The 13,727-nt window shown below is 49.6% G+C and overlaps 1 protein-coding gene, 1 long non-coding RNA gene and 1 pseudogene across 2 annotated transcripts; 1 reads left to right on the top strand and 2 right to left on the bottom strand.

The window, feature by feature from the left end:
* Positions 1 to 314: 314 nt before the first annotated feature.
* Positions 315 to 13,727, bottom strand: part of LOC149353102 (uncharacterized) — a 32,921-nt pseudogene continuing 19,508 nt past the window's right edge.
* On the top strand, positions 4,923 to 5,670 carry LOC149353104 (uncharacterized). Its single transcript, XM_089577290.1, has 2 exons — positions 4,923 to 5,216; positions 5,284 to 5,670. Exons 1-2 carry the CDS (start codon positions 4,923 to 4,925, stop codon positions 5,668 to 5,670), a joined length of 681 nt encoding a protein of 226 aa, XP_089433416.1.
* Positions 9,466 to 12,484, bottom strand: LOC149353103 (uncharacterized). Its single transcript, XR_016289571.1, has 2 exons — positions 12,387 to 12,484; positions 9,466 to 9,642 (listed from the first exon to the last, which is right to left on the bottom strand). It is a non-coding gene; the product is annotated as an uncharacterized LOC149353103 (long non-coding RNA).

Here is a 13,727-nt window from a genome sequence, read left to right as displayed (position 1 = left end):
TACGTGGTGTTGGCACTATATATGCACTGCGAACCCCTTGAGTACGCTTTTAGGAGAGGAGGAGTAACCGCGAACTTGGACGAGACTGAAGAACGAGAAGAGGACAGGACGAGCGGACAGGAGGACAGGACCGCTCGTCCTGTCCTCTTCTCGTTCTTCAGTCTCGTCCAAGTTCGCGGTTATTCCTCCTCTCCTAAATGCCAGACCAACTGGCCCAAAGCTTCCCCTTGTTGAACCTTGAGTGCGCCAGGTTCGGGCGACACGGTAAACAGCAGAAGTGTGCTTGATGCCTTTATTTCTACGACCAATGGTGCAACAGCATCAAACTTGAGCGCTGGAGCTCGCTCCCGGGGAGGCATCGGGAAAACGAAGTCCTTTATTTGCACGCATGACGACCGGTAGGTGTCCGGCCGCGACTTGTCCCGGTCGCCGGGCCACAGAGAGCGACGGTGGCCGGCGAGCGGCAGACTCCACACCGATGCGACCAGTGGCAGGCCCTGATGTCCAGACACAGTTCTTGGTAGCGAACGCACAAGAATTGCGTTTGGACAATCACAGCCTGCCACCGAGCCAGCCGTGGCGGCGGTGACCCCTTCCGGCGTCGTGAGACGGCCCTGCGTATAGGGAAAGGCCGAATGAGCAGTGCCGTTTCCGGAGACATAGTGACGAGCACAGCCTGGCGCTCTTAACAGAGCACAGTACAGGCCGTGCTAATCAGTGATGCCACACGAAACCCAAGCTCTGAGGTAAAAAAAAAAGAGAGGTATGTCTGGGGGCGCTTTCCGCATAACCTTAGCCTTGAGGCAAACAATACTACGTATGGGCTTCGTAGATTGCATTACTTTGCGAAAAATCTCCCAGTGCGTTTTCCAGTGTAGTGAACGCATCTATAGAATCTTCCTTAGTGCTGTTTTTCGATAGCAATTACTTTACAAGGTAGCGTGCTGAGCCCAGCTTCGTTCACTGCTGCGACTCTCATCGCGAATTCGGGCAGCCTCGCAAAGGCCACGGCACGCGAGCATCCCGTGTGTGCGCTTCGTACCGCAAAGCCGCAGTTCAATCATCAGCGTGTAGCTTTGAAGCGGACGGTCTCCCAAGATAGGATGCACCGGCTCCTTTCACAAATACTCGCTATATGTTTTCCGTAGAAGTCCCGCAACAGGCGCAGCGGCGAGCACATACTCAGCATCGCGTGTGGCTTCTACAATTCGCGACTGACGATGCATACATAAGCGGATCTGTACAGAAAAGAGAGCAGTGCGCATGCTTTTCTCTATGAGGCTCCCGTTGTGACTGAATCAACTGATTGATCTTTAAAGTGCCAAAAGGCTGTGGGCTACGAGACACGCTGTAATGGAGGGCTTTGGGTTTGTTTAGACCACCCGTGAGTCATTACCTCGCGCAAAAATCTCAGTACACTGGAGTCTTTACGTTAAGCCTCAATCGAACCTGCGGCATTACGCTCAGGAGCCCAACCAGGCCCATAACATTGCGCCATCACATCCACAGTAATGTCTCGACATATAAATCTGAGTCGTGGTGGCCTTCGTATTACCAGCCACTTATGCCCGGCAAAGGGGTTCGCTTTTGCAAAACGCGTCGTCTACGGCCGCTGAGATTCGCGCTATCTGAGACACAGTAGCGTGGTCTATCCTAAGAGACATGCAGTTCTGGCATGTTTTGCGCGCTCTGCTTCCAAAGAAATCAAGGCAGAGTTAATATTTGAGGTCAATTAGGAAGTAGCTGCGGCAGATTGGACTCAACAAACAAAGTTTTCACGGACGCTTGACTACATTGTAAAGCACAAATACGGAAGTTGGGAGGCAGTTGCTGTCGTTGCATAACTCCGCGTCAGAGGAATCACAACACTCGCAGGGTGGATGCGAAAATATGCTGCGACTGCGCTTAAAAAAAAAAAAAAAATATGGTGCTGTGGCGAAAGTGGCAAAGCTGTTATATCGGGTAGCGCTGACGCATGCATCCGCAAATGTCCTGATTTCTAGCTGCCTGTACAACACGCATTATTCGTCACAATAAAAACAGCCCGTGACGCCTATAGCGTTGTTCACAATTCACTAAGAAAGTCGTGAGAGACGAAATGTTAGTCCTGCTTTCAATCAATAAATGTCAGAAGTTACGCGTACAATGCGTAATAGAAACAACATTTTCAACTCTAGAGGAAAGAGTCTACAAAAACAGTGCTGCGGCAACGCCCAGCAAAACAGCCGCCGCCAACGGTGTGCCTTGTTTTGACAGCTCTTGTTTCGCTTACGTTCTTCACGTGACGCGCCACCACATGCTTCCCACTGATTTATGAGAAGGCGATCGCAGCGACATCAACGACTGTGTAACACTGCCACCAAGTTGTCGAAATCCAGTCGCAGAGCGCCAGCGACCAGAACGACGGTCGTTCCAGTGCGTCAAGAGGCAAGAGAAATGGTGGCATCCCCCCCTCCCTGAAAATCTCACCATGTGGAACAGCCTTAAGGCGTAAATACAAATCAATAAGCCAGCAGTTGCTGTTTGGAGCGCAATCTATGAACAATGTCCTGCATACATTTAACCCTAATTTGAGGTTCTGGCTTTCACTGGTGTTGACAGTTGCAAGGACTCTGATCAATCGCTAAAAATTATAAACTGGTGCACTCAGGCCGCCTGTCGCATACGCCGCGCAAATCTGCCTTGTCGCATACGCGGTCACTTGTCGGAGAATGTTGGGTTCATTATAATGAGCTGTCGTCGGCTTAACAAATTTCTCTATTGCTGCCTGCATTCAGCTGCTTCAAAGAAAAGTCCTCTTTTCGCGTATAAACTAAATTAGATTGATAGACGTGCCTTTCATAAATGCCCTTTAAAATATATCGGTCTCTTTGGAATGTACGCAGATTTATAAAAAATAAATTTATAGGGCCGTCAGTTGTCCCAATGGCGCTAAAAAAGGGGCCTTCAATGAGTTAAGCTCTTTCTTGAAATTTCATGACATTGTGCCAAACTACTGGCACTTGAAACGCTGCGCACTTCTTTGGACTGTTGCAGCCTTGTTGCTGCCGTTTTCATGTTTACCTGCATTTTTTCCTTCCCCCTGGTTTTCTCAACAGTTCAATTTAGTAGGCGATATTTCAGTCATTCTTGCTTTCTCTCGAAGCCGATCAAAGCGGCGACGGTAAAGCCGGTGATAAATCTTGTCAGTGTTTCGCGTTTCGCATGAAAGAAAAAAGATAACCAAGAAGAGATGTTAGGTTCCACGCGTTACCAATTGACGTCTTGTGAAATTAATGCACGCTTGGAGTAACAGTGGTTGGATGCAGGCCAGTTGGTGCGGCATACTTGGAGATCTTGCGCGACACTGAGACCAAGAGAAAAAAGGAGGCAGAAGCGGGAATAACGACGGAACAAACAAATATGTGCGCAATTTGTAGCCTTGTTTAGAGCTGCTAGTAGCACTCAAGTATTTGCTAGCAACATTTGCTTTGAAGCCGCGCATGATTCTAGACGGATTACTTCATTGCACAGGGGACAGCACGCAGCTGTGTTGCGCTATGAATAATTCTGTCTTTAATCATGAATTTTGTGTTCGTCCTTATTGCCGTGTCTACGTCCTGTGTTTTCCGCGCATAGTCGTCAGAAATGCCACACTGTGGCTGCTGTTTTCAGAACACTGAGCGACTACGATGCGTGAAAGGTCCAACATAACGCCACACTGACCAACGTAAAATACGTTCAGGCAGGGAGAAGGATTTCCGTGATCCAGGGGCTCCCCGAGGACATACTGATATAGAGCATTTCTTGAGAATGGGTTAGGTTCTTCAAACAAGCACAATCCTTATTGCCTGTACAACAAACTTTCTATGCATGCATAGTGTCGGAGACGCTGAGCTGGGGTTAGAGTTAAATGAACGAGTAAACTGTGCTTCATTATCCTTCTCGAACGAAACGATCAACGCGCCTTTTCCCCCCGATTGTCCTTCTTCACTGGGCCGCATGTGTGAATAACTGCCATCTGACGAGCATGGGCGGTAGCGGCCAAGGGGAAATATTTGCTACTATCCGAGGCCGCCACATTTTAGCACAGGTCTGGACACAATTCACGTTCTTACGAATGCACAATGTGGAGCTCGTCTTTATGCTTCGTTTTCGTCAGCCGCCAAAAAGGCACCCGCCGTATACTTCGGTGCAGAGCAGTGCCCGGAGGCAGTGCCTGTGGCGGCTCTGTCGAAGAAGAGGAGATAATGTTGCGCTCCATCTGACGAACAAAATCTGTATTTATGCCGATCGGGGCTTTCGATATCCAACCTTTGTGAGTCTTGTGGCGAAATTGAGTCTATAGAACATTTTTTCCTCTCCTGCCGGCGGCTCGCTGCTCTCCGTAGAATTTGCTTGGAGATCCCCCTCGCTCGGCTTGGGCTTCCTCTATCTATTCCGATTCTCTTATCCTTCGGGGCAAGCGCCAAGGGATATGCCCTGAAACCAGTGTTCGATTCTATTCACAATTACATAATTTCATCTGGTAGATTCCTCTGCTAGAATGTGAATTCACAACTTTTCTTTCTCAGTATTTTTTGTATTGTACAAATTCTAGCTCTGTGTCCCAAATTTTAGATTTAATTATACTCCATTCCCTGTACATGAGTGCGTTTGTATCCGCTATGCACCCTGGCCAATCCCCCGCCGTGGGTATGTGCCATTCAGCCCGAGGACATCATCATCATCATCATCAGAAGGGCGTGGTGGGACAAAGCGGTCGATGCTCTGTTCGCTGCGCTGTCCTTTAGGATGTCCCAGCGGCCCGAAAGCCAGGTGAGCTTGCATGGAAGCTGAGTCGGACCTGGGCGAAACCTGGCGAGAACTGGATGAGCGCATGACCCTATGGCCCCCACGAGGGCAGTGGAGGAAGAGAAAGTTGTGGCGGGAGCAGCGCTGACATGTCCGAGCTCGGGCCGCGGCAGGACAATGTCCTGCGGCCGGGGACAAACGTGGACATCCGGCGAACCGACGGCCGCGTCCACCCAGCCGTCGTGTCCGCGGTGCGCCCGCACCTCGTCACTGTCGAGTGGTTCGAGAACGGGCAGACCAAGGGCAAGGAAGTGGACCGCCAGACGCTGCTGGCCCTGAACCCGGGCCTGGCCTCCCCGCCGGCGCGCCGCAACGACTCGACCGGATCGCTGGGCGCGCCTACGCCGCACCGGAAGACCACCGCAGCCTCGCTTCCCTGCACCGTGAGTACGCGAGAGCAGCGCCCCGGTGTCCGGGCAGGCGCTTGAGAGCGGTTGTTTCGCGATGCAGCCGGCTCGCGAGGAGGAAGACCCCGAGCATGCCGCGCAGCTGGGCCTGGCGCTGAGCCGCAAGAAGACAGAGGCCGGGGCGCGGCAGCAGCTGCGCAATCAGCTGGTGGAGCAGGAGGAAGCCGAGGCCGTGGCCGACCTTCTGCGGCGCTACCGCGCCGTGGTGGACGTCAGCGACCTGTGGATGACCACGGACGTGCGTCTGCTCACTCGCATGCTCAGCACGCGCGCCCTCGAGGACGACACGTGGCTGCGCGAGCTCGAGGAGCTGCTCACCGTCAAGATGGAGCTGCTGTCGAACCTGCGCGACGCTGTCAACAACCTCCGCAGCGTCAAGGACAGCACGCGCACTTTCATCCGCGATGCCGACGGCAATGGGAAGCACTGACGTGCCACAGCGCGGCGTCGCCTGTCTGGCGTCCGAGCGCCACGCTCTCCGCACACGACACTAAATCGAGACTGCAAACGCCCGTTTTGACTGTCGCGCCAACACTTGGCGACGTGGATCCGGCACCCTCTTCCGTAACAATAAATTTAAGGCATTTGTAAAAAGACCTCCTATACGGAATGGTTTATTTATTTATTTATTTATTTATTTATTTATTTATTTATTTGAGTAAGTATATTTGAAGCCGTGGATCTCAGTCAAGTTACCTCTTTCTCACGCTACATTATTTAGGATATGGCTACATTATTTAGGATATGATTTGTGACTGTGGCTTCAAGGCAGTTTCCGTATACCTGTACAGCCCGATATGTTACTCCACTCGAATGCCTTCTACCGCGTAACGGCTTTCCTGAACATGTGTTCTCCCAAGACGACGGCTTTAATTTTGCCACTTCTTTTCGATACTGGCTCACGTGCCGCTTTGTTCGTCTCTTTATTATCGACAGTTTGTGCCCTCGTAGCTTCGGGCATGCGAGATGTCTGCCGCGAAACTACGACTCCATGGCTTTACGCCAAGCTAGCCGAGAATCTATTATTTATTAAGTAGGTCTCGTTGAATAGTGTTCTAAGAGTTCTATCCCTGCACTTCTGTAAGATGCTTTAGATTTTCGGACTGACGGTACAACCTAAGTTAGCTATCGATGCAGATGACAGCAAAAACTGTCACTTCTGATCAGCGCTTGCAGAGAAAGCTTATAAGGAATAGAGCAGTGGTGTGCGAAGAAAGGCAGTGCTCGGCCAGAGTTTACCTGCCTTGGGCTACTGCTTTCTGCTGGAGGGAGGAGAAGGAAAAAAAGGGAGTGAACGGTGAGCGTATCCGGATATTCAGTATAGAAAATACTACTGGCATTTAGATTTAGACACAAACAACTCGCAGCTTTTAGTCAATATTTGCTGACAGGAGAGAGCTGTATATATTGAGCTTGAATTGTTGTCTGCCAGAGAAGCGATTGATTTCCTTTGTTGCAACGTGAAAGCAAAATCCTCGCGACTATGGCTAAGCAGCCAAGGCATACGGCTGCTGGGCACGAGTTCCCGGGTTTGATGCCGACCGCGACGAACTGAAAGTTTAGAGCCCCAGGCGTCTGAAGCGAAGTCGAATCCGGAGCCATCCACTACGGCGTACATCGTAGTCGGCACTGCTGCTTTGGTATACGTTGATTAATCGATAAATCGAGCAGCTAATCAGCAAATGGGTTTGATTTAATTTCCAGATACTCTTAACGAACATTCACCGCGCAAGCCACGCTGTGGGCAACCTCTTTCTGTTTATGTTCTCGTTAAAGTGGGCACATTGTGACGAGGAAACCAATATCGCGGCATCTCCGCTGAACTCGAACATCTATTCGGGCGAGCTCAACGGCCGTGAGGTGGCGCCGAGGCGTGAAACCTATCTTGCGCTCACCGAGCATTGGTTCCACTGCAGATTCCCTTCTGAATAAGAGACGGAGGGCTTGGAATGGCAGCGTTGGGATGCTCAGGTAGCGTTTAGTGAACTTAAATACATTCGCTGGGCCGACGTAGAGCCTGAACACCATGTATGGCGAGCAGGGCAAGCGCTGCTTATATAAAGTTGCATTGTGCGTGGAGCTGAGCTACAATGTTTATTTTTGAGCTCGGGCTCAGTTTACTATACACGAGTACCTTGAACCTCGCCGTGGGGTATCTGCGATAGAAAGTGGAGCGGACAGCTCTACTTTCAGCTGCTCAGCTCAGACTACAGGGCCGATGAAAATGGTGGAACGAGAGCATAGACTTTTCGTCCATGAACCCGGTTAAGAATGGTAAGGAGCAAGCTTCGATCTTCTAGCAGGTTCTCGAGCGAAAGGCGGGCGTTCAGCAGTCGGCCGGCCAACTTCGCGTGCCACGGCGCTCCAGCGCAGGCGTCCAGTTCCCGCAGCAAAGGTCAGGCCAGCCGGCGGCTCGCGCGAATTGCGCAAGGCGCCCGCAGTGCCTGGTTGTCGCGGGGTCCTGGTGCTGAAGGGTGGAGGGGGGGGGGGGGGGGGGGGGCACGCATCGCGCTGACGGCCCGGCCGGCCGCTATTAATAAGGAGGTGGCGGCGTTCATTAGCATCCCTATTAATACGCGCTACGGGCGATTGTCGGAGGCCTTGCCGGGGGCCAGCGTGTGCTCATAATCCGCGCGCACGCGAGCTGCTGCGAGAAAGGTGTTTTCGGTATGCGCTCATGACCCGCGGGGATCGATGGGGGGAAGAATTCTAGAGAGCAAAAAAGCCAACGTCAAGAACCTTCCCCTCTCTCTTGCCTCTAAAATAAAAAGAATAGTAGGAGAAAAAAAAGGCGGTTTGGGATGTTCATAATCCGCGGGGGCCATTCGGATGTTTGGCTGCCAGGAATGCGCGGGTCCGGAAAGGAAGAAGTCCTCCCGAGGAAAAACGAGCGCGTCCCGGCAGCGTTCATATTCGCGGTATGAGACTCTCGAGCCGGTGATTAATTCGAGTCTCCTGGCCCTGACAATGGGGAGCGGCGCGGAGGAGCCGTCGCCGCCTCGGTCCGCGGGAAAGCGGCCAGGAATTTGAGGCCCGCGACGAGAAGAAAAGGCCGCCCGGCGCGGGATTCCTGGCGGCGCCGCGCCCGAGATATTATTGAGGCTTCCTCGCGCGTGCGTGCGCACGCACACACACATGCCGCACCCTGCGAGTTAATTAATGATCCGGCTTTCTTCCGGGAGGGATTACTCGCTCTAAACTTGCTCGGCCGCGCTCGCGGCGGCGGCGCCGGGTGCAAACAGCTCCTGGGGGTCCCGTCAGCAGGCACCGCTTCGGGAGGCCTCCGTCCCGGAGAAGACCGTGGTGGTCCCGGAGTTGTTCGTCCCGTCTTTCAAAGGAAGACGATGCACGCCTTGCGCGCCAGGCCGTGCCTTTGCTTTTCGTCGAGCGACGCGTGCGGCAGCCTGGCGTTTTCAACGCGCATTTCGTCGCGACGCTGCGCGACCCGACATTTTCTGTTGGCCGCTTCCTCTAGGGTAACGATCACCTTTGCTCTTCGCTTTTCCTGTTGCACGTTTATGCATCGGGGCGCAGGCTTTTGAGCAAGCCTGGGCGTGGTGATGTTGTTTTAGGTCACTCTTTACGGCCGACCCTTATAAAAATTTCTATAGACAGTCCATAGACTGTCTATAGACTTTAGTCTATGAAGTCTATAGACTGTCTATAGACAAATCCTTTAGACTAGTCTATAGACAGTCTATAGATTTATGGCCATACACTTTTAGTAGACTTTTGTCTATAGACAGTCTATAGACTAATGTCTACTGAAAGTCTATAGGTCTATAGGAAGTCTATAGACACAGGTCTATAGACAGTCTATAGGTCTATAGGAAGTCTATAGACACAGGTCTATAGACAGTCTATAGACGATCTATAGACTTATGGTCATACATTTCCTATAGAGCTGTCTATAGACCGTCTATAGACACTTGTCTATAGATGGACTATAGACGACCTATAGACTTATGGCCATAGACTTCCTGTAGATTACTGTCTATAGACAGTCTACAGACAAAAGTCTACTGGTCCAGTAGACATATGTCTATAGACTGTCTATAGACATTTCATAGGTGTGTGTGGCCTGGCAGTGCTATAGACCTTTGTCTATAGACAGTCTATAGACCTCTGTCTACTAAACTATTAGTAGACCATTATCTATAGACTGCCTATAGACTGTCGACAATCATTGAAAAAGGTCACCAGACAGAGTTCACACATGAAACAATCAATATACTTACAAATTTAGTTTATTTCCAAGCTATTCAGGCTGGGAATATGCAATACATGCACCATAAGAATGCACCACAGTAACATAAAAGTTGAAAGTAACAGTCCGGCTAGTTTCCTCAGAAAAGCATTCTTGTGGCCTGTTGTCTGCAGTAAATCATCCGGGCATGTTCACCTGTACAGCACAAAGGAAAAAAATAATATAAGAGGAACTGAAAAAAAAATCCCATTCCATCTCTACACATGTGCTTTACAATGCAAGGCATATCCTTGCTATGCCATTCTAGAAAGGCAATCTTGATCTTTTGGTTTGGTTTTATGGGGTTCAAAGACCCAAGGCGACACAGGCTACGAGACGCTGAAGTGAAAGGCTGGGGAATAATTTCGGTCACCTGTGCAGAGTACACAGGCCTTTAGCATTTTGCCTCTATTAAAATGCGACCGCCTAGGCCGGAATCGAACCTGCATCTTTCAGGTCGCCATACGAACATGATAGCCATTGAGCTATCACGCCGGCTCAATCATTTCAGTAAATACACGACAGATTATAAGTGTCGTCGTAAAACATTGTAACAAAGACCCCTAATCCCTGGAGCACTCTACTCTGAATCCAGTACTGATATTGATTTCTGTATGGCAATACTGTTACAGCCAATACTGATCTCTTTATGGCAATCCTTTTACACTATTCGTAACAGAAGACTTCGAACAATTGTGCCACATATCTGCATTGACTCGCAAGGAGCTGTTAAGAATGTCACCTCCATAAAATACAGATTCAGTGCACCTTACAGAGGGATCCAAAAAGGAGAACATTGCAGCATTTATTCTTATAACCGCTATAGAAGAAGCGCCTCAGAATAACCTGCGTGAATTAAGCCTGGTACACCCGGCCAAATTTTTAACTGGCTCGGGTGTTGCATCGCTAAATGCACCTTGTAAAAAAGGTGCCTTTCGGCTACACTGCTGGCATATTCATGCTGTAATTTGACGAGTGAAATGTCATTTCGTGGTTCCTTTTTGTTTATATAATGTTTGAGTGGAGTACTTGCGTGTTTAGATCAACGTTATCAGAAATATTCGTCTGCCACTACGAACAGCTGAAACAAGCGGCATACGCAGCAATGGTTCTGGTCCATATGGCCTCATCCTCTGGGTAAAGTACCACTCCTTTCATGGCGGACAAGTCGTTTACCCAGATTAGTGCAAATGCGCCACCAGAACCATTGCTGCGTATTCCGCTTGTTTCAGCTCTTCGTAGCGGCAGACGATGAATATTTCTGATAACTTTGATCTAAACATGCAAGTACTCCACTTAAACATTATATTAACAAAAAGAAACTATGAAATGCCATCTCACGCGTCAAATTACAACATGAATATGCCAGCAGTGTAGCCAAAAGGCACCTTTTTACAATGTGCATTTAGCGATGGAACACCTAAGCCAGTTAAAGATTTGGCCGAGTGTACGTAAGCCGATACTCAAACGGGCACAAGCTATACAAAACCAGCAGGCAGAAGCAACCAGTTCACCACAGATTTGCGCCTATAACTTGAAGCACAAAGACGGAACAGCATACTCGATCGTATACATCTGCGCGCGCTCTTAGAAACAAGCGGGTTGCAGCGCTTCCATGCAGCGCTCATTATTCAGAAAACTAATACAGCACACAGAGGCTGCAGCAGCGCCGTTTCAAAAGCAGTCGCGAGGTTGAGACAGCAAATTACTATCACGATAAAATACCGTCTGAAATTCACTTAGTTTTTCCTTCAAGTGCAGCTCCAACAGCGTAGTAAAGAGGTGTGTTTCTTGCATGGAGGCAGCCTAACCCAACGCTGCTAGAAAAATCAGCGAAAGCATTGAACGTGCTCAAAATAGGAAGTATTTCAATGAAACAATTAACGCCTTCAACAGGCGCAGCTATAATAACACGAGAGCTTAATTTAAGTTTAGGCGCAAATAAGCGGCGAGTCACATCGGCGCTTTCGTAACGCAGCAGTCTGAAATCAGAAACACATACTTTGCTTCTCGCGCAAATGGTATTCTAGAAATCTGTGCACGCGTGAGCGGGATTCATGAACGAACCACTCGGAACGAAATGTAAGCCACCTCTTGTCGAGCCGACCTTTACCCAGCTTTCAAAATGAAGCGCCCGCAAGCCAGCGGCGGCGGCCAACGGCTCTGATGACAGACACGGACGAATCCATACGTGTGCAACGAAGGGGAGATGGGATGGAGCTCGTGGGTTCTTCGCGGTGTTTGAGCACGCCGGCCATTCGCGCCGGCAACGAAGTTTATTCACCCATCACACTACAAGCATTCCTCCAGCGCCGCTTGAATACAACTTTGACAAACGTCTCGCGCTCCAGTCTATAGCGTTACAAGACACCTTTGCTGAATCGTCGGCGTCCACGACGCGCACCGAGCGAGCGTCCATACGTAGCAAGCAATGCACACCTCAAAAAGAACAGCACTCCATGGTCCAGACAGGCGATAACACAAAGATAAGAAAATAAATGTAATCCACCACTGAACGAGACTGTATGTAAGTACGTTTTCGGAGGTGCAAATTAAATTGAGCTCACACGGCGCTAACTAACACACAGTTCCATTTCGGCCGTCATTCACAGGCGGCTAACGACATTTCTGGCCGCGCATCTACCTTGAAACACGAAAAACCTAGTAGACAGCTCGCGAGGAGCGGCTTATCATCAAGGGCATCGCACAGACTGCCTTTCCGCGCGTTAGTAAAGACAGCGGGACAGAGATAAGCGGCATTAGTCTAGAACCCGATGGCTTCCGCCTTAGAAACGAAGATAGGACGTTTGTAACTGCGCACATAATCTGTTCTGCACACACAGCTCTGCTTAGAGTGGTTTAGGAGACCAAATGAATAAAATATAAACGTGTAGACTTACCGTAAGCGGACGATGAAGCTGGATTTTGAAGAAAACGTAATCCGCGAAAAACATGCCAACGCCATTGATGCAGCCACGCACAGGGTTGTTTGCAGCCCGAATGATTTTCCGCCGTCTCGCGGTAAAATGGGTAAAACGTGAAACAGAAACCCATTTCACGGTCGTATCTTTATCGCTCGCACTCTTGCCGTGTGCAGCTTGATCTGATATCCAAGACCACTGAAGGCAATTGGTTTATAAGCATAAATTCTTCGTTTACCCTCTAAAAATCTTATTGTTTTCGTGAAAACAGAACCGAAATCTCACTTCTTGTCGGTATACGGGCCGCATCTCCCACCGAATAGTATGTGGTACAGTTATCAAATAATAATTATAAGGTTGCGTAGCATGAAGTCTTTTTTGCGTGTCTTCGTGTTTACAAAACTGATATGCGCCACATCAGCGTGTCATCGGCTCCGAAGCAACAGGTGCAAGGGTAGGAACGAAAAAATACTGGCTTTGTGATTGTTGCGTCGCAGCACTTATTCACGTGAATACAAACTGCAAAGGTAGAAATGGCAGATGTTAATCGCACAGAGGACCAGGGTCTTTGAGATTAATCTAAGATGTTTCTAAGGGATGGGCGCTTCCTTGAATTCTCGCACCCGTATTTCCCCCTTTATTTTCAGGACGTTTTAAAGAGAAATGTAGAACCGTTGATGAAATGTTTCTGATTTCAGCGCGTTGGACAGCAACGATCGAAAGACGGAATGGAATTGTGTAGAGCGATTCCTTTAAGGGATAGCGCATTCGTTCGATGTAGTACAGTTTGCGGGCGCACTTACTTCAAGAATGGCTGCCTTTCCTCGGCTTACTTGTTATCATTAAATATCTAATTGTATTGACAATATACGTCACGGTATAACGAAAAGGAACTTGTCAATGCTCCTGAAAACAATATACTGGAGAGTGTTGTAATGGCCTTACGCAATACTTTTTAGCCGCCGCGGTGGCTCAGTGGCTGTGGGGCTCGGCTGCTGGCCCGAAAGACGCGGGTTCGATCCCGGTTGCGGCGGCAGAATTTCTTTGGAGGAGAAATTCGAGGCCCGTGTACTGTGCGATGTCAGCGCACGTTAAAGAACCCCAGGTGGTCGAAATTTCCGGAGCCCTCCACTACGGCGTCTCTCATAGCCTTAGTCGCTTTGGGACGTTAAACCCCATAAACCAACCAAGCAACCAATACTTTTTAATTTCCGTAATAGCGAAGGAGGTGGGGGACTCCCGACATTGTTGCGGTCACTAGATGCAGGTCCCTTCAACATGCAGTGCAAAAAGAAATTGACATTGTTCTGGACTTAGTAG

The sequence above is a fragment of the Amblyomma mixtum genome, chromosome 3 (genome assembly GCF_055824585.1).
Source record: "Amblyomma mixtum isolate Tamu chromosome 3, ASM5582458v1, whole genome shotgun sequence".
Lineage (NCBI taxonomy): Eukaryota > Metazoa > Arthropoda > Arachnida > Ixodida > Ixodidae > Amblyomma > Amblyomma mixtum.
The sequence above is the reverse complement of the archived record's forward strand: the minus strand, read 5'-3'. Positions and strand labels throughout refer to the sequence as shown.

Bases quoted from the DNA above. Each gene is read 5' to 3' on its own strand.
- LOC149353104 (XM_089577290.1), top strand. From the start codon at position 4,923: ATGTCCGAGCTCGGGCCGCGGCAGGACAATGTCCTGCGGCCGGGGACA. The intron at 5,217-5,283 runs GTGAGTACGCGA...TTCGCGATGCAG, and splicing joins CAGCCTCGCTTCCCTGCACC to CCGGCTCGCGAGGAGGAAGA.